The sequence below is a fragment of the Pituophis catenifer genome, unplaced genomic scaffold, assembly GCF_029215685.1.
Source record: "Pituophis catenifer annectens isolate HBS135680 unplaced genomic scaffold, rPitCat1.0.hap2 SCAF_3, whole genome shotgun sequence".
Taxonomy (NCBI): Eukaryota; Metazoa; Chordata; class Lepidosauria; order Squamata; family Colubridae; genus Pituophis; species Pituophis catenifer.
Window position 1 is genome coordinate 148619096 of NW_027256883.1, and position 21179 is coordinate 148640274.

The 21179-nt window shown below is 34.3% G+C and overlaps 1 protein-coding gene across 2 annotated transcripts in view; it reads right to left on the reverse strand.

Annotated features, from left to right (window-relative positions):
- Positions 1 to 2532: 2532 nt before the first annotated feature.
- NFIA (nuclear factor I A) overlaps positions 2533 to 21179 on the reverse strand; it is a 312833-nt gene continuing 294186 nt past the window's right edge. Inside the window, exon 10 of one of the 2 annotated variants that reach the window (XM_070941290.1) lies at positions 2533 to 4478. In XM_070941290.1, the coding sequence (XP_070797391.1) occupies positions 4273 to 4478 (206 nt within the window). In that variant the 3' untranslated portion in view covers positions 2533 to 4272. The remainder of the gene's footprint in view (positions 4479 to 21179) is intronic. The other variant, XM_070941289.1, reaches the window with a different exon arrangement.

Consider the following 21179-nt stretch of genomic DNA (forward strand, 5'->3'; position numbering starts at 1 on the left):
TTCCTTTACTTGTCAACCTGAAAGAGAAGGCTGGAAACCTTCTTACAGAAAAGGTACATCCATGGCTGGTGCCCTTCTCGAATCAAGATTTTCCGGCCACATTTGTCTCTACATCTTATCTTCATGAGCAAACATGGTCACTGACTATGCTATCCTGGAATAACAGGAACCATAGTCCTACACTCTTGGAGAACATCAGGTTGGGAAAGATTGCATTGGGTTTCAAAAATATATATAAAACACAATGAATAAATAATGCAATATCTCGGGGGTGTACAGGATGACAATAAGCTAAGCCCTATTTTGGAAAAGGGATCAAGAGAATAAAACTTCTGTTAGTCAAGTCAATTCAAGGAAAGAACTGCTGGATAAGGAAGAAAAAGGGTTGGGATATTTGGGATAAGGAGGAAAAAGGGTTGGTGTTGGGCATCTGGTCATTTTGAAAGAATGACATTGGGCAGAAAAGCTGTTTGTGCAAAGAATAAAAAGCAGTTTTGAATTGGGCAATGGGTATGTTAATCTGATTCTGCAGTGTGTGATCCAGGATTATTTTTCTATTAAGGACTGCACACCCCATGCAGTTGTCTCCCTTCAGATCTACATTCTCCACTCTGCTTTGAGGAATAAAAACTCTGTTCTCCACACCTGAACAGATTCAAACAGCTGTTATTGCATGACAATAAGATGAAACAAATGTTAATTTAGTGTCTTTAATACTTTACAGCTTCTGTTGGTAAACACCCTTGATCACATACCTAATGCTTAAAGCCTTTAAAAACAATTTGTTTCGTGTGATTCCAATCAGAATTCCCTAACTTTACCACCTTCAAACTTAATATGATAAAACACCTTCAAAAATACAGGATATCTGTAATGTCCATTTACAATGGTTTTTCAGTAGCCTATACTTCTCAAGCATAGGAATATGCTATACTATTGAGAGAAGGAAAAAAAAAACCTGTATTTAAATACATACAAAAAAGGAAACAGGAGAGTTTTTAACTTAAATCCAGTTCCCAAAGGGAAAAAAAAAAAGCAATTCTATGAATGCTGCCTTTATAACGAACAATCAGAATTTCTCTAAGCTAATTTGACAGAAATTTTCCTTATTTAAACAACATTACAAAAGTCCTGCATTATAAAATAGGGTAGAATAAATCAGTGTAATCAATAAAACTATACAACATACACATTACATAGCTTCTGAGTGGGCAGCTTTGATTCTCTCTCTTTCTGGCCATGACTATCACATGCTTACTAAAAACAACTAACTGCCCAAACTATTGCTTAGTTTGCTTTGTTTCTTTTTTTTTAAAAAAAGGGTGCAATTTTGTTGTATATACAACCAATTTACTGGTAATACCTTGGCTTAGAGCAAGGTTCTGACAAAATGTTTGTCTAGGCTTTTTTTTCCCCTTCACTGTGAAGCACTGAAAGCTGCTAATTTTTTTATTTTTAGTGCACATATGTCTTAATAAGGTAATGCCCTGCTAAGTGCTATAGGGAAGGCAAAGGATGCTGGCTAGTGGATGTGATACCATAATACTAACAATCACACAATACAACAGAGCAAATGACTACTCAACCACTTATTTGACATATATGAAAATCCAAAACATTTTTTTTTCCTTAAATAGAGAATAACCAGTAAACAATTTTCAGAACTTGGAAGTTTAAAAACGTGCATATAAAAATGGGCATTTCATACTTTTTATTGAATGTGGTTTGATTGCAATCTGCTAATAAAAATGGGTGTGGGATTTGAAGAAAACGGGAGGTGTTTTTTTTTTTTTAAGGCTTGCTTGTGAAAGGAAGAATTGAAAAACGAAAACTGCTTGAAGCAGGGTCCAGCTTAGTGCTTCACAGTTTGACTGCTTCTCTAAGAAGAGCCCTTCCTGCGTGTGCATTCAAAAATCACACACAAAAAAAGTACAAAGACAAACACCTAAAACACGCTGCTTCAAGTGCAGCACCGACTTTGGTCAAATTAAAAAAAAAAAAGACTTAAAAGAAAAATTAAGAATTGCTAAGCTTTTCTTCTACATGATATAAGCAGATATTGCATATTTTCATATATCTGGGGGGAAAAATAATAAAAATAAAAACGAACAAAAGGAAGACTCCAAAGAAAATGTAAAATGCAGCCACATCAAAAATACTGATATACTCTAGCATCTACAGATATCAGAATAGCACTGCCACTGACCATACAGGACAAGAAAACACTACCCCTATCTGTGAAACAACTAACATTCTACTGTATTCTAAGATGCTGAAACTGACAATGGCGGACATAAAAGTTACATTTACAAAAAAGTGTCTCCAAATGCTTGACTAGGGGAAAAAAAAATAACCCTTTCAATAGAGGAACATGTGCAACAATTCCACAAATAATCGCTATCCAGGGCAAGGCACATTGATATGGAATTATTATTATTATTATTATTATTATTATTTTGTTTCGTGCAAATCAAGAAAACAAAACAAAACAAAACAAAAAAAATAGTTTTAGGGAAAAGATGAGGAGCAAAGTGTCTTCCCAAGAAATTCAGTTTACTTGATTGTATAGGACAGTAGTAGAAACCCTTCTGAAGGGCCGAACAAACATAGTTTAAAGGCAAGTGCCTGGATTAGGGATTACAATATTGTGTCTTAATGCACTCTACTTTACCCTACATTAACTATATAAAAATTAGTTACTAACACTAGAACATGCAGAGACTTTCTCTGATTAGCTAGATTTGCCAACCAGAACGTATATATATGTATAATATAGGAAACCTTCTTAAAGTTGCATGGAAAGCAAAGGGGTGCTCCGCTGTCTGATAGAAAAAAAAATCACTTGCATTTTTTTTGCTGTTTTTTTTTTCATTTTTTTTTACATAAGATACAGGACATTTGGGGTCCAAACTATTTTTTTTTAAGCAAGTGCCCTCACTTTGAACTGGCATAAAATATAAATCCACATTTTGCTTCTCTACTGATACCTTTGCAGTCCAGAAAGAAAAGAAAAGAAAAGAAAAGAAACAGCCAGTTCAAGGAAACAAGAGGCATTTTACTTTCTGAACAGCTATTTCTCTTATTATATTAAGGACCGCAATCCAATGCAGGCTATAAAAATGCTTAAAGTTACTTTTTAAGCATGCCTTCCTCTCCATTAAATTGTGGCCAAGATGTTTTAAGAAGTGATATACCCTATATTGCCGGAAACATGTATGATTTGTCAGAATTGTCATACTCTATTATAATTGACTTTTAGCTTATATAATGAACAGATATTATGATTTCATTTTAATTATGTGCTTTGATAACAGAAAATAATTAGCATTTAATGAAGATAACATATTGTGGTAAAAGCACCATTAAATTTTGTGTGTGAATGTTTTAAATTTCCTTCAGTTTTAAAGGGATACAAGTTTAACAATAAAAAACATAAAAAGCAAAAATAGCTCCCCCCGTTTTTTTTTTTTTCTTGCAAGGCTGTTTTTTACCCCAATAATTTAGAGTCCTGGGGTGGAAGGACTTGGAAAACAAAAATAGAATTTTCAACAATCTCTATCTTACAAAGATATTTAGCTATCGAATGAAATTGCACTTTTCTCAATTCAAAATTCGATTGTTTTGATTGATTCCTGTCAGTTTCTATCAAAACAGACCAACTTCCCCATTTCCATATGAATTTCATGTCATTGTTGAAAATTGTCAAAAATGTTTCATGTTAAGTGCAGCATTTAATTTTTTTATCTTTTTTGTTTGACCTGTAGTAGGTTGATGGTTTATATTTCTTTGCCACTTGTGTGGAAAACCAACCTGTCAATAACCATCTTATGATTCATGTCATATATTGAATTGCTGATTGCAAAATTTAAAAAAAAAATCCTGATATGTTACAGAAAAAAACATGCCCCACGACTGTCTTGTAAGCTCCATACTGAAGAACTCAGCTACTATAAAGTAATTTATGTGTAGCTCTTCGGATCTCTCAGTAAGTCTCACACTCGTATGGGAAATTAATCAGTAAAAAATACTGTAAAACAGTTAGGTGCTGTATGGAAAGGGTTACAAACGCAAGTCAGGAAGTAGCTAGCAGGCTCGCTCTGCTACCCAATGTCCCTAATTCTTATACTACCACTTGAAACACTTCAAAAATATGAAGCTCAAACATTTCCAGCACCATATGAGAAATTACGTCGGTCACTAAGGTGTTCTTTAAAAAAAAACTCAAACCAAACCAAAACCCCAACCCTCAAACTCCCTCCTCCCCCCACAATATTACGGCCTTTGATGCTCAATCATAACGTTTGCCGTCTCTGAGTAAGAGCAGTTGTTTGCTGTCAATCTCTGTCTGCTCCCCTTCCACGGACGTGAAGTAACAACACTGTTTTGTGGCTGCTTCCATGTTACAGAGTTGGGACGGGGGTCAGGTGGTCTGTCTGCTGGATGGTGGGAAGCTGTGAGTTTTATCCCAGGTACCAGGACTGCAAAGAAGACAAAGGGAAGCAGAATTATTGGTCTGTGAGAGAATTCTAACATAAATTCATTGACATGCTGTCAGCCCTGGAAGCCATCTTTTCTTTGGATCTTGGATGGATGGAAACACTGCAAAAAGAAAACCGGGAATCATTAATTTCACTGTTTCAGTACTAGAATGTGAGACAGATCAAGTCAGATTAAAACTGTGCACCCTTAGTCTCTTATTTATCTGTGTAATTCGCTGAAAATTGAGAAACGAACAATATTGTATAGACATACCAATATGAATTTATGTAATATGACAGCACAGGGGGTACTAAATAACTGCACACCCACAACTCATTAAAAAAAGGCTAAAAGAAGAGATAAAGGGTCTTAAGGGGAGAGGATAAAGGAGCAGCACAAGAACACCTAGTTTTTGTAGTGGTTTCCCATGGTTAGAAGTTTGTAAAATTCTTAATATCATCACAAAATTGGTAATTGTAGTTTGACATAATTGACATAATTGACTAATAATTCTTCCTAAATATACTTCCTTGACATTTTTTATCAGAGTCTAAACACAGCTATATGCTCTTGCAAGTGTTATCAAAGTTCACATTTAGAATATGTTTTGACGAAAATTATTATTTAAGTATGGCATTGCATTTATTTTCCTATAATTATAATAAACATTGATTGCTAAAACAGTTCAAGACTAATATCCAGTTATAAGCATGTTAAGGCACAGCCACTCTGCCTTTGCTAATGGCTATTCTAATCTATAGCCATCCAGAGTCACCTTGTAGGGAGATGGCGGCACAAAAATTTAATAAATGAATATAAAATAAATAAATGAAATGTTGTAGAAAAAAACTCCCTTTTTGCAATAAAGGTTTCTATTTTAATGATCTGGTTTACACATATACCTTTTATATGTAAGTCTATGAAACAAAAGGTACAGAATTGTGTAAAGCATCTTAAACTCAGCTTCAAATTAAAACATGGAAGACAAGTCCTAAATTAAGAAACAATTGTTGATCTATATTAAATCTATGATAAAAAATAAAGAAAGTCAAATAAAATCAATTGTTCTATTACAGTAAACAAAAAGAATTATGCCATAATATAAAATATAATTCTTAACAAGTTCAGAATAGGCTTTTGTCTCAATAGCTTCATTATAAGACATACAGGTTTATTTATTATATGTACTGATGCTGATAATGTTAATTCATGAATGAGAATCTAATGATCTCGTCATGAATTATGAGATTATAAAACTTCGAAATAACAAGGCCGTGGAAAGTTTTGAGAGAGATTTTGTAATTTTGAGACTTCCATCACTTTGGAGCCAGTTGATCTGGGATAGTTTCACATTCATTAAAAGTATCTTTCAGAATAGGGAAAAAAATAGGTGATGAATGGTGGCTTATCAATATCTAGAACTCTGTTGCATTTAAAAGTCTCTTGTTGGCTACAATAGTGACAAGGGTAGCATGCCAGCAAATGTGCAAATAAATGCTTTTCCCAATAGCAATAATCATAACTGCCTGCTGTTGCAGTAAACAAAGTGAAGAAGGGCACCGTAAAATTTGTAAACAGTGTAAATATGGTTCCAAATAGGAACAGGATGTGATTTTGTCTTGAATCCAGGAGCTAAAAGACATGATGAAAAAATGAATGAAAATAAACCTCTGTTAATTTCTGCAGAGCTTCATGGATTCAAAAAGGGGGCAGAAGGAACAGCTCTACTCTGGTTTCAAATAAACTGGCATATAATCAGAAATAAATTGAATCAGCTTCAAACATCAGCTGAAATTAGACAAATCCAGAGCTGATATCGAACTTTTTTTAAGTCTTGGTGAAGATATGTCCTTTAGAACGGCATTGATTGACGGGAAAAATGAGTAAAAACCAAAGAACATTTTCTTCAGAGAGCATTCTAGAAGTGGGACATTCCTAGAAATATTCTTTTCTTTCTGACTGAGATTGAGAAAACAGCTCACTTGTGGAGAATAGCAATGTAACATGTAAACTGTTAAATAACATGCATATTTAAAAGTTGGCGCTGGTGTCAAGTTGTTAGCCAGTCTAATGTTGCAAGTCTACACAATGATAGCATCTCTATATGGAAATGGCTTTCTGAAAAACCATTTTCCATACATTTCACTGAAAGCATTTGTAACTGATGGTATCCAACTTGGTAAGATCCCACAGAGTTGGTCTCCTCCAGGTCCCATCAGCTAAACAATGCCGGCTGGCGGGCCTGCGGGGGAGGGCCTTCTCTGTGGGTACCCCAGCTCTCTGGAACCAGTTACCTCCTGAGGTCCGGACCATCCCCACCCTATTGGCCTTCCGAAAAGCGGTGAAGACCTGGCTTTTCCGGCAGGCTTGGGGCCGTTGATCTCGCTTTGCGATCTGACGAGATCTGGCCATGAATGGTGTGAATGGGTTTTAATGTCTTTAATGTTTTTAATTTTTAAGTGTTTTTATAGTGATTTTTTGAGTGTATTGTGAGCTGCCCTGGGTCTTCGGAGAGGGGCGGCATATAAATTGAATAAATAAATAAATAAAATATGGTTCTAGACTGGCATCCAACAGATTCCTTTTTTCTTTAAAGCAGGTTTGGAGTTGTAAATGGAGGAGAAAAGGGGGAAGTCTTATTGGTGGAACAGAGGTCTGGATGATTACAGTTTTCAATTGTCTTTTTCACCACATTAAGTCCCAAATAGCTGACATAGGGTTTTATAAATTCTACTCCAGTGGGTAAGACTGAACTGAATTATAGTCTAAGATCATCAACTGTACATAGACCTCCCTGTTTTTTAACACTGCTCTTTTTCACCTAATGCTCATTTTACATTTCTTGAATTTCTGAACAATGATACATCGTAAACACAAAACACATTGTACTTGTACCACTTCATTTTAAGAACAACAATAATTTATACTGATGTATTATTAATAATGTAAAACTCATGCTTCCTATGAAGGAGACAATACTTTCTAGAGATGAAAACTGATTTTCAATTGTTACTGGGTCCACCAAGTAACCAAGTATTTATATTTAAATTGTACATGACAAAAAATGGGAAAAGATGGCTGGTTTAAAGATTACATGGTTTAAGCTTTGGCAGAAAGTCACGAAGATATGTTAAACAAGTATTGTTTTATTTAAAATATTTAACTGTAAAAGAGAAACTTTTGTCAATATGTATACTTTGGTGTTCTTTTTTACTTTACTACCTAGTTCTCTGGACATTTACAAAGTTAATACGTTTGCATCTGCTATTGTTTCGCAGCATTTCTCGTAAATCAGATTGAAATTGGCTGAGATTGAATAGAAATCTATTTGTTTTGGAACTTTTTACACAAAAATTTCCTTGGGTGATTAAGGAATCTGTATTCATTATTTTGACGCAGATGTTACCTGCCAGATTAGCGTGAACATATTTTGAAAAAATGAATTCACTCAGTAAAGAGGAGTAAATAAATGTCTAGTTTCATAAATATGCTCTGTGTGAATTATGGTTTATGCTGTTGCCATCAGGAAAGTATTACACTTAAATACTTTGGCACTAAATATATTTTAATTTAAATTACCTTCATCTTCAAATAAGGGTCCTTCCTAAACGAGCCCAAGGTTTGTTTCAATACTTAAATGTTTCCATGGTATGTGTCTCTGCTACCTGCAAGAACTTCCTTATGCAGCAGAACAGGCATTTTTATCAATGCCCCATTTTAGAATCAAGATGCAAGAAGTCGGACAACTTTCTAATTGTTAGGCAAACTATAGTCCAAACTTTCCTATCAAGAGGCTAAACCCTGCCATCCGGCTTGATTATGGATCTAATATAATGTTTACTTTAGAAGCTTTAAATAATTGATAGGGCTACTTAAATTTGGTCTGAGTACTTAGTTGCTGAAAAGTAGTATAGTGATTTGATTCTGAATCTGGACATCAATATGCCTGGGATCACTTAGGAACATGCGGTAAAAGACTTAAACTTAATTTACACTATTGCCGAAGGCAGCCTGTATACACAGCCCCTCTTTTTTAATGATACACAATCCACATTTTGGACAGCAGGAGGTGCCCTTTTCCATGCCACATTTTTTCTCCTCTGCTACTCACTGCATAACTTTTTTTTTTTTTAAAAAAAGAGTTCTGCAGTGCTTCTGCCCTCCTTAAAAAAAAAGAGGGTAAAACTTTCTTTGCCCATCTTACTATTCAGTGTGTGCCTTGCAGACAAGGTTACCCCAGAGCAGCTCTGTAATCCTTCACTGAAATAGGCTTTATTGATTGCTCTGGTCTATTGTTCCCTTTTCAAGTCCCCAAGTTCAAGTTCATCCTGGTGTTACATCATGTCTGGTTGCTAGGAGCAACCAGACAGACCCAGACGTGACTATCATTAGCAAGAAACACACGTCTCTCCTCCCACCAACCTTCCAGGGGCTCTGACGTAGCAGGCCCACTGCAAACACATTGAAGTATTTATTCAGCCTAATTTATGACCTACCCAGAAAGCAAGACCCCCACTCCAAAACCCAATGCTGTTGTATATTTAATTAATCGGCCTCTCTCTGGCACTTGGGAAAGTTAGACAAAGGGCTAATTATTGTGTTGCACTCCCCACACTTTTCTTTGGCTGGTGGGGGGGGGGAGAGAGGGTTTGGGGGGGAGGAGTTGACTATTTGCATGGGAAAGAAAACTTAGAAGGCTCATGCCAATCGAACCGTCTCCCCATAAACACCTTTCTCCCTCTCTTTTGCCCCACTGACACTTCATGAAATACTTAGCTGCTTCAGGGAATTGTGGGAGGAGGAGGAGGAGGAAGAGAAAGCCCTGATGTGAATGTAACTCCTTCAGAGTTGGTATTCAGTAACACAAATCAACTCGTGACATGTTTAAATTTAAATGCTAACCACACACTCCGAGAGTTACTTTAAAGGTTAGTTTTTAATCAATAGAAGTTGCTGACTCGGGAGTTTTGAGCAGCGCACTGCAGCTCTTTGTGCCTTTGTCGAAGCCTTAAGGCTTTCAAACTTTTTCTTTCTTTCTTTCTTTTTTTTTTCAAAGATGGTTTTTAGCGGAGATTTGCAGACAGAGTGCTATTGTGTTCTTGGCAAGCAATATGTCAATAAAGGCACAGAATCGTCCTGCACTGGAGGTGTCAACGTGCAGGCACCAATCACACCTGAGACAACAGGGGAACAACATTAACTCTTTGCGGATCAAACCAGATGGCAGGAATGCTTGGTCACAACCCAATTACACCCAGGTTTCTGGAAATGTCAGTGTCATATATGCTCACGTGCTTTTATTAGATTCAACCTATGTCTCTTTAAAAAACTCCCTCAAGCTAATAGCAAGAAATTAAGTAATAATTATTCAAAGTAGTATTTCTGCAGTGTTCTCTTATTCTTTTGGGGTTGTTTTTTCCCCTCACTTTCCTTTTGGACCAAAAGTTTACATGCGCGTTTCAAAGCAAACGATCCTTTTGATGAACTTTCATTGTCAGAGAAACAAAGTTAACAGTGGGTGTTGTGGTGTGCCAAGAGATCTACATTTATATTCCATGAAATTTCCAACTGTTTGGGTGTATTATACAGCTGCAACCAAAGTTCTTTTTTTAAAAAAATGCCACTATATTACTTTTAATCTGTTTTTATAAGCTATCTCAGGAACTGCCCAGATTTATACCTGCTCTTAGAAACTCTTCTGTATCGGATACTCCCAGGATGCTGCCTGAGCTGGCATGCAGACATTTTGTCTGCCTGCACCCGGAGCTCTTGCAATTCTGTGCAGTCCATAAAATGGATTTCACCGCCCTTTCCCAAATGTTCAAGGTGAAACATCAAAAAGAATTCTGCAGCCCAGTACAAGATCTTAGCTTTCCTTTCTCCAGTCAAATGAAGAAGTAATCTCATCATGTTCAAAAGTGCTGACTAAGGATTTAATAAAGTGCCTGCAGATGTGTGTCATCTCTAAGGTATTCAACTCATGTAATGCAAAACAGTTCTTCACTGAATGCACTTATAAAATTCCATTTAACCATTGCTGAGCTCTGTTTTAATGTCCTCTAAGGAGTATTAGCATACTCCCCCCCTCCTTAATTTACAGCACAATGAAAGCTGAGACCCTATACAGTACTGCCAGTATCCTAAAATCGTCACAATTGTAAGATTTTATGAACCATAAACAATATCTTTTGGACTGAATCCTAAGCAGAAAGCCTGAAATGGCACTGCCATTACTTGGAGAATGTCAGCTTATATCTAATGCTGATGGGAAAGGAAACTTCTATAAAGAAAAGAAATTCAATTAAAGTTTAAGAATAACCTATTAATAGGTATTAAGAAACTACCTATTTTTCTTGCAAGTTTTGGCTGTTCTATCAGTGTAGAAAATACTTCAACAGATAATTAAAATCATATTTAATATCACCACATTTTGCTGTTTGGCTAAAAATCTAACCAAATTCTGTCAAAAAAATTTTTTTATCAGTACATTTTAAAAAGGTGCTGTTAGGAAAAAAAAACCTGTGGGAAAAGAGGAAATTTTTTTGGTTATTTTTCCAAACACAATCATTTAAAATGTTTAAGAACAAAAATAAATATGCTGGAAGTTAATATGAAATCCAGAACTGGGTGTGACAAGTTGACTTCCTTCTCAAAGCAAAATGAGTTATTTAAGGACATTAATACATGGATGTTATTATTTTTTAAAATAGTTATAAAGAGACCTCTGGCAGTTTATTATATTTATATTGCATTCTGTCTTCAAAATATCTTAGTGGTGTAGTGATTTTTTCACCCTCTCCCATATTTTACTGCATCAAATCATGCTGAAAAGCTGAAAGACTGAAAAATAGATGTTAACTATAGTTCATAGTCACAAAGATTTATACACAAACCCAAGTTTCTCCGGGCATTGTGTCCATTGTGCTACAATATCGGAGTATTGATGTAGGAAGTGTGATGTAAGTTAGGTTGAAATGGATACATTTATGGTGCTGAAATCAAAAGAAATTCAATTAATAAAACTAATCACTGCACAGTTCTGTGACTTTGGTTCTATAAGTCATTCAACAATTGGAATGCCCTGGTATCCACATGAATGGAGATTCTTTGGAGCTAAACAGACTTCAGAATTCAATAAATTGGTTCACTAAGTGTAAACACATGTCTTCTTTAAATGCAACAACTACAACTGGCTTCAGTAACTTATACCCTGATTGCTACTCGGCTGGACTACAGCAAAGTGTTGTTCTTGGGACTGCTTTTGGAGACAGATTGGAAGCTGCGTTATCAAAGAGAGCAGTCACAAGTCCATACATGTAGAATTACATCTATATTAAATTTATTGCATAGATTCCAGGAAACTTTCAAACAATGTCTTATTCAGAAATGAATTTGCTCTCTGGACTGGTCACCCGGAGAGGGCTCCCTATAACTCAGCCCCATTTGTGCAGGTCCCAAAATATGGATGAGCTACCAGGGCTTCTCTGTAAGAGTCCCAAGTCTTATGGAATGCCCTCCTCCCCAAAGTACAGATATTCTACCACCTTGCTGTAATTTTTAATATTAAATATATCCTATTTCAAATGAGCCTTCAAGATCTGATTTTGATTTAATACTAATTCTGAATCTAACCCTTTATTATGATGCTTTCCCCCCTTTGTCTTGATGCTGTATGCTGTCAAAACTCTTTGGGATGGGTTATTAATATTATAAAATAAACAAAGAAATAAACTTATTGTGCATTTTTTTCTAGTGCAAATGATTCAAAAACTTTATGAAGACTATGCTGCTGAAGTATATTGTTTTTATATTTATCTTTCATTAATATTATCCCTATATTCCTGTAGGAAGCTAACCTTGAGACATGCTAATTAGCCAAAGGCCATAGCTGAGGTGACATTTTAATTTGTGACTTTTTGGAATGTAGATCTTAAACTTGAAAGGATACCGTGTTCCAGAAGTGAGCCAAAAGGAGTTCAGATGCAACACATCAGGAAAGGTCGCTATAAATGAAAACCAGCTAGGTTGTCACATATTTGTGGCCTAAGTTTTTTTCTCCATACATTTTCCCTTGATATTATATATTTTTAATTTATTAATTGGCCATATCAGGCACAGAGGGACTTGATACAGCTTACTTAATAGGATTAAAGTAACAATTAAAAACAAATTAAAAAGAATCACCAAGAGAATGTGGGTGCATATAAAATCAATGAATCAATGAATCAATCATGAAGAAGGATGAAAACCCAAGCATACCTTCCCCATCAAACTATCACAGGGGACCAGACAACTCCATCCTATTGCAGAATGGCACATGCATGGTTTAAGTTGATTTTATTGTATTATTTTGTTTTAAGTTCTTGTAAGAAGAAAAGAAACAGGATGTCTAAAAAAATAAGAATAATATATTTTCATTAAAATGATATGAAAACATAAATGAAATAGCTGATTTATGAAATAATTTACTTATAATAAGTAATTCATTAGCATGTGTAAATGTTGCAAGCCTCTCTTGTAAAAGTTCGCATTTCAGAATTTCAATCTTGTCTTTTAATTCTTTCCCCCTGAAATTCTTATTTGAAAATTTTGACTTTGTGGATGAAAAGACAGATTAACAGAAAGACCGTAAAACACCAATAAATGGCTGTTTAAAGAGAATAGAATAGAATTCTTTAAAGAGGAAAGAAATGTCACAAGCAACTACAGACATGCAGGTTATATCCACACACACATACATCTTTGAACTGTCCACTTGTACATGCTAAATATCTTTTAATCACAGGATCGGGTTCTGCTTTATTGTAATTTTTATTGAGATATTTGTAATGAGCTGCTGACACCACTTCTTAAAACATTATCAGTCAGACAGAATTCTATGCAGGGTTTTTTTTTTTTTTTTTGGCAGATAAAGATCCCAAGATAATTCTTGCTGTAGCAAAGTTGTATTTGTGGCCTATAGACTTTGTGTGCTGTTGACAGCAAAGCATATTAACCCCAAATACATTTTTATGTATGCTATATTGTATTTTGTATTGTACATTTTATTTTCTTCTACATAATCTGAATCTTGAATCCATAAGGGAGTTAAATGAGATGCTGGATAGCTAACTAAGATTAAAACAGTAGAACAATTAAAACAAAATTCCAATGGTATTACTGGGTTTAGTCCCAATACTGCCATTGGGATACCATGGTGATATTATAGCTAACAATTTCTGTCCTAGTAATCTTTTTCTTTTTCTAGTAATCTTCTGTCCTAGTCATCTTTTTCTGTTAAGATGCATGGGAAAAAATTATCAAAAATAAATTATAAAGAAAAGAGGATTTTACCAAACTGGGTAAAATAGGTTTTAAATATTCTGATCTGAGCTGGCAAGGACTAAGAAGAAAATTTTGAAAGTATAAAAATGTTAGAAAAAAGTGGAAAAAAGGCAAGTTACATAGAGGTTTGAAAACTTGTAATATTGTTCATACTTTTAATAATTCTATTTAAAGATACACTGTGGACTTGAAAAGGACAGAAAACTGAGCAATTATAATAAAGAAAAACTAGAACTGGTTCTGCATGATGAAAAACTATAGTGATGTTTTGAGTTATGATGAGGAAAGCCAAGAGGGGGAAAATAAGCTGTATATTGCATTGTATATTACAGTATAACACAATATTTACTTTACTGATTTATTTTACCGATTGAAATGAAATGTGTGGCAGTCAGATACAATGATGGTCACCAATTTGGATATTTTTCAAGGGGACAATAATGATGGAGAATCAAGCTATCATTATCTATCACCTCTGACAGCTACATATTATTTTCAGACTCAAAGACAGCATTGTCTTAAGTACAACTTGCTATAGGGCAACTGTGAAAAACAACAACTTTATCTTCCTCACATCCTAGCTGTGAGCTTTGTGGGTATATTTGATTGGCCAGCAGCACAGTCAATATTTTTGCCCCTTGTCTTCTTCTCTTCTTCTGTATGTAAAGCAAAATATGCCAATGCTGATTATTTGAGACGGAAGCATACAGCTTCTTCCTTTCCTAGGTACCTATCAATAGGATATTTTGTTTTCAATCCAGAAAAGAAGAGGGAAAGGAACATAAGTAATAATGGGACAAGTAAAAGTATAGAAAGGAATGGCATTGACATATAAACATTTATTCGTACTAAAGCAAGCAAGCAAGCAAGCAAGCAAACAAACAAACAAACAAACAAACAAACAAACAAACAAACAAAAGAACTACTTTAGCTCATAGTACTTTAATAAATTAGTATTGAACTGCATTCTTCTGTGAATTAAGAAATTCACAGAAGAATGTGAGTTTTCAGCTATAGCTAGTTTAGGTTGAACTGCAGAATAAAAAAAATATTTTGATTTTATTTCTCTTAGGCATATTGAAACCCTTTTGTAAAACTTGTATAACAATTATTTCTGTGGGTTCTAGGCTTCCGAACATTAAGCAGAACTAGAACTAATCCAGAAAGTTTGCCATGTACAAAATATAATTCAAAAAAATGAATTCCTTATTCCTGAAAACAGAAGATTTAGTTCAGAGGGTGGTTTAACAGTAATATAGCCACAAGTAGCATGAGAGTAATATAATACAAAATAATCAGTGAGAAACCTTTAAATGTAATCCAAGCAAGCAAGACAGATTGCCAGTTTGAGTATGATGCATACGTTAAGGATAAGAATACATGATCTAAATTAGATCTATTGAAAAAATAAGTTTCACCTTCTTCTGCTTCCAAGGGAAAAAAATTGACAGTGTATTTTTTTTTAAAAGAAGGAGATTAATGTTCTTATTTTTCTAACGTCTTTGAAGGAAAAAAAAATCATCTTTCTGAATACCATAATTAAAAGTTTTATTTATTATCCCATTTGTTTCAAATTAACATCCTCAACTTTCAAGGTCACACACATTCAAAGCCAGACACAAATTTAGACTTTGCTAATGGAGAGGAAGGAAGTATACAAAGAAAAGGGAAAGTAGTGAAGCAAACAAGAGAAAGAAACAATCCCATTCTCATGTTATTATAAGAGGGTAGCATAGTACATAGATCAGAGGGTTTAAAAAAAGTACAAACCTCCACTGTACACAAAGCACAGGAAAATGTGAAGAAAAAAAAAAGAGAGAGAAACTAAAAGCAGCTTAGGGATGTGTTAACTCTGCCATTCTGTCGGCTTAAAGAGTATTTTATGCTTGATCAACAGCTCCCTTTTATTATGCTTTTCTTTCATTCATTCAAGACATCAAAGCAGCGAACCACCACTGTACCTGATCTACTTGAAGAACTAGTAAGGGTGTTCTAAAGAAATGGGAAGATTGGAAGCCAGACACCCCTGCAGACAAGCCAGTTCAAAGGGACTATCTCAACAATGATTACATTTTGTAAATCTTTTTTTCCCAGGAAAGGCAGCTTATTTCCTGCTTTTTCATGAAAAAAAAAAAAAAAGATTGTACCCATTAAAGTAAGCCTGTGAAATGAAAGTTACTTGAGAACTGAAGTACAGCAAGGAGATTAAGTGTAAAGAAAGATTCAGTCTTTTAGAGACTTCCAAAGTGTTGCATCCTATATTTTAATACTAGGCATAAAATTCCCCTACAGTAATATAATTCCTTCACCATTCTAAAAACACACATATAAATGGATTGTTTCCTGCTCATATTAGACATTAGTATTAAAAAAAAACCCAGACTAGTATTCTTACTTTAAATTACAGTCTATTCAATGCCCGTTTTAAATATCTGTATTGGTTTCTCCATTGGAAAGTTTACATGGATTTGATGCATGATAAACTAACCAGAATTTCCATTAAATTGGAAGGAAGAAAATGTGCTAGTACTAAGTGGTTTTGTGGATCCGTTCTCCTGTTTGATGAAAAGTTAGATATGTAGTCTTCCTCTGAATGAGACAAAAGGATCCACAAAAAATAGAAGACACTATTAAATATGTGTCTTGATCAACCATTCATAATGTACAGAGGGAAAAGGAAGAGAGAAAATTAACACTCTTTGACATGACAGTATCTGCTATAAGCCTGCATTTATGAATCTTGGACTTGAAAAGAATCCTAAGCAAAAATGCTCATTTAAAATATTGTAATTTTCATAGTAATAAAAAATTGATTCAAACTAAAATGTGGCATACTAGTGATAAATAACATATAGCACTTCACTCTAAAACTTCGGTTGTAGTTTAAGTTGTATTTTGTATTGTCATCTATATATTTACACAGGAATGAAGGGGGAAAAAATCCCTACCCGTGTGCCGTTTTGAACATTTGGGCTACAGAGTGAACTCTTTTTCCCTTTATCTGGTTAACACTATTTTTGCAACAGGACTGTATTTTGAGTGAAAGAGTTTTGTGCTGAATCCAGCAATAGTTTGTATCCCAGGTCCACGGGAACACATTCATAAGTTGAGATATAAACTGCATGCAATTCTCCCTAGGAGCCCACAGCTATTCTTCATTTACATGTGATCCCCCCCCCCCAAACTCCTCTTGTGCTAGTTTGCGCTGTTTCCAGGGCTCACAAAAGGAATGTTCTGCAGTTACAGCCTACAGTCCTTTCTCAGCCATCTGAGACCCAAAGACACAAGTTTGAAGCTGGAGCATTCAGTTTTCTCATAACTGAAGAAGAGAGAAAAGGAGACTGTAGACTATGTTCTCTCGCTCTTTTTACATATGGCATTACATTTAATGCATTGTTGTTTTAATGGAACATAATCTAATCTAACTGCCAGCATATATTTTTATCCTTTTTGTTCATTTGACTTTCTACTTTTTTTTTTTTTTTTGTAAACTCCTTAATATAACCATTCTCAAGACTGTACTTGTAATTTTGTTCAAGGTGAATCATAGCCAGGCTCCAGAAACAAATAAATTGAAACAGATAACTTACTATATATACTAGGAATAACAGATAGAATAATGTATTATATTGTTCTTTTCTAAATGATTGCTAAATACAATTAAAACATTCAAATATATTAATTGTCCCCAGAGGGTTCCTTCTCTCCACCTCACCCACTTGTTGGACTTGGCGGAGTTGACTATATTAACCAAAAACAGAAAGCAATTCTCAAAGTATGCATCGCTGCAGAAAGCTAGCATTTTGTTACAATCAGCAGTTTTGAAAGTGGCAGAATAAGAGTATCACCTTCAAAGAAGGAAGGGGATGGCATCATTCCCATGACAATATTGATGCAAAGCAATGTACATTTAATTGGAAGTGATAGTAAATATATCTCTTCTTCAAGTTAAAGTAAATAAATACTGCCATATACTTGGGCCTGTGTCCCTTAGACTGAAAGATTTCCTATGATGGCCCTGCTTAATATTAACTGGTGAGGATGGTAGGATTATGAAAAAGCAGAAACAGAAACTAACCAGATGCAACTACAAGTTCCATCGCACATTTCATTTTTGGAGTACAACTAAGGAATATTTTAGATATAAGCCTCAAAACCATTTTTGTGGTCCTGAACTGCATGGACAAAAACAAATTTTAAACTGCAGTCAAGTCAGTGTGAAAGAGTTGCCTGCTCCTGCTACAAAGTGTGAATATATTTGGGAATATCTGGAGGTTAAGGCTATGCAAATCCTTCAAAATACATTCTAAAAAATACCACAAACCACACAAAAAATTCTTGAATCATTAAAGCAACTGCATCTTTTTTATAGGCTTGGGTAGCTGCTTCAGAAGCTCATCCAGTTTCTGGATACATGTGTGTACAACCAGTTTCAAGTAGAATATAGTAGAAGTCATGATTTACTTCACCTTTGTTTCAATATGCAGCAATATGTATGTAACGGACTTTTGCGTGCTTTATAAATGGCTTCACTATTCTCTTTTCCTATTATCATTGTCACTTCATGAACAAATGATTTCAAGCGAATCTTCTTTAATGAATACATTTTGCAAAGATACAAGCATTCAGGCCTCATAGTGGTTTTAAAAAATGAAAAAATATGTTGTACTAAAAGAGCTTGAGAAAAAGCATGATGTGACAGCCTTAAGGGGAACAAAATTTTATCTCTTTGATAAAATGTTTTCTTTATAAACAAACAACATGAGGGGAGAAAAATCAATGGAAAAATTGATTTTTCAAATAGTGAAATATTCTTCATGCAACGTATTTCCAAAATCTTTTTTTTAATTGACAATCCTAAATGGTTCTGTGAAGAAATTCACATACCAATAAGGAATTCAAAGCACAATAGTTGGGTTTATGGATATTCTATATTGTCCACTTGTTTTATCTCATTTTTATCTTTTTTTGCTTGAACATCTTGATTGATGAAAACGTGGAATATAAAAAAAATAACCAAGAGAGTTCAGCAGATAGTGTTACACTGCTAAATACATGAATGACACCGTTTTTAACACTTCTTGCATTTGTAATCCTGCCAAGTCTTGCCTGCCCCCAATAGCTATGTACTCCCAGAAAGTCTTTGAAATATGTCAATGCAGCAAAAGTTGTCATGAAACCCAAGTATCAGCTGGAAGAAAAATAACACCATGAAAGTGTTAATGCAGTTGCCATCCATGTACAGTTATGGCAATCTGGATTGTCATGGTTGATACTTCTAAAATGAATTTAAGCAAACAATGCTAATATAAAAAAAATCAAATTTCATAATTATATAAAATACTTTTTATGACACAGGACTTTCTTGAATGTACAAGGAACCTGGAAAAAGGGTTCCCTTTATTGTTCTTATATAACAAAACAATACGTGCAGTGGTGCTTGAAAGTTTGTGAACCCATTTGAATTTTCAATATTTCTGTATAAATACAACCTATCATTTTCTTCAATAAATAAATGAACAAGTCTAATATTTTTCACTTATTTGAGTTTGTTCATCTAGTTTTAAAATTTGTTGGAAAACAAATTATGCTCTTAGGTCATAGTTATGCAGAAATCTGAAAATTTAAAAAGGTTCAAACTTGTAACTACCACTGTATTTTGTGAAGGCTTTTTGATAGGAGATAGTTATGACCTCTGGGGTTTTGTGGTTGTTGTTATAATAAATGCTTCTGAAGTTTTTTTAAATAATGAGCACAATGAGAAAGTTTCCATTTTCAGTTTGGGATTAAGTCAAAAATTTTTTATCGTATTTCTTACTTCGAACAAAAGCCTTTACATCATGTTTAGATTATTTTTGTAAATAACCGAAAGATGGGGGTGGGGGATTCCCTTTAAGCATAAAATTATCTTTTGCTTTATTTACAATATAATTCCGTTTGAGCATAAAAATAACTTGCAGTTTACTTCACTGCTTCTAACCGAATGAAGGCCATGGGATTAGTCCAAACATTTATGATTTCTGGGTCCAACATTCCCAACCTATTTAATTTTGTCTAGACAGCAGTAATATGAAAAGTTTTCGGAGATATCTATATTTATATTTATGTATATATGTTTCACACTAAAATGCAATGAGTTTTTGACCTGAATAGAAATGGCTACAGAAAATCAACCCACTGTCTCTTGTTTCAAAATGGTATTCTGGCTGGAATTTCCTTGGACAAGATGAAAAGATTTTTGTTCTATTAAAATTATAATAATATAATTAAAATTATAATTGACCTAGTATTGTAATACAAGTTGTTAATAAACTGTCGACTGTTCTAAAACACAATATATTTCTTTACATTCCACTATAGCTTCAACATTTTATTAAAAATCAGATTCTAATTATGTGCTTTGTTCTAACATGTATCATATTAATCAAGAGTCTAATAATTATATTACTGAGATCTATTCATGTCAATATGTGGATCTTGGAAAATCAACAAATGGAATATTCATTCAGCATTCATTGTACTCCACAAAATTGAAATAAAATGGTGTTTTATAGTTTTGTATCTGAAATTTGAAATTTGAGATTTTGTGATCACTCCAGCTCATTACACACACCAGCTGGTAAGAAGTGATCTGAACCTGATCGAGTGAAACTTTTCACAGTCCCATTAATTGGTTGTCTCCACATATTTCACTTCTATTTAATAATTAAGACTTGAACACAAGAAAGTGATTTCAAGTTAGAAGGTACAAAGTACTAATCAAAGAAATTAATTAGAGCCCCATTAAGATCATGCAACGTAAGTACTTAACTGTATAGTTAAATGGAATTTAGGCACATACAATTTCTTTTGGATTCTGCTGTCTTCATCTCTTGCAATCAAGAGATGGCATACTATGCTTCCAAATTTACCTTTGGCCCTAAACAATTGCTTGAGTAATGTGACTCCTTATTCAGTGAAGATAAATGCTTTGGAATAGTTCAAAAATAATAAATACGGCTGCCACAACAGTGTTTTCACAAGATTAGTTGTTAGGCTATAACTACACTTGTGGTTTCTGCTTGCCAGGAAAATGGGTATTTTGACCTTTGCCCTCATGATGAAACATGAAAGTTGCACAGTTTGCTTTGCAATTTATTTTGAAGCAGACTAAAAGAGCTCGTTTCTTTTTCCTTCTAAAAAGAATTCATTGTAAGAATGAACTTTATGCATGGAAGTTAACAGTATGAACTAATAGCAGAATCCCAATTGTACAGCCTTTTTCATTTCACAATATGTAGTTCTAGGGCGTCATGTTTGATCGGGTTCATTTTCTTTACATCCACGGCTGATCACACAGATGGGTTGTGTCAGACAAGGAAATGTAACTTAATAAT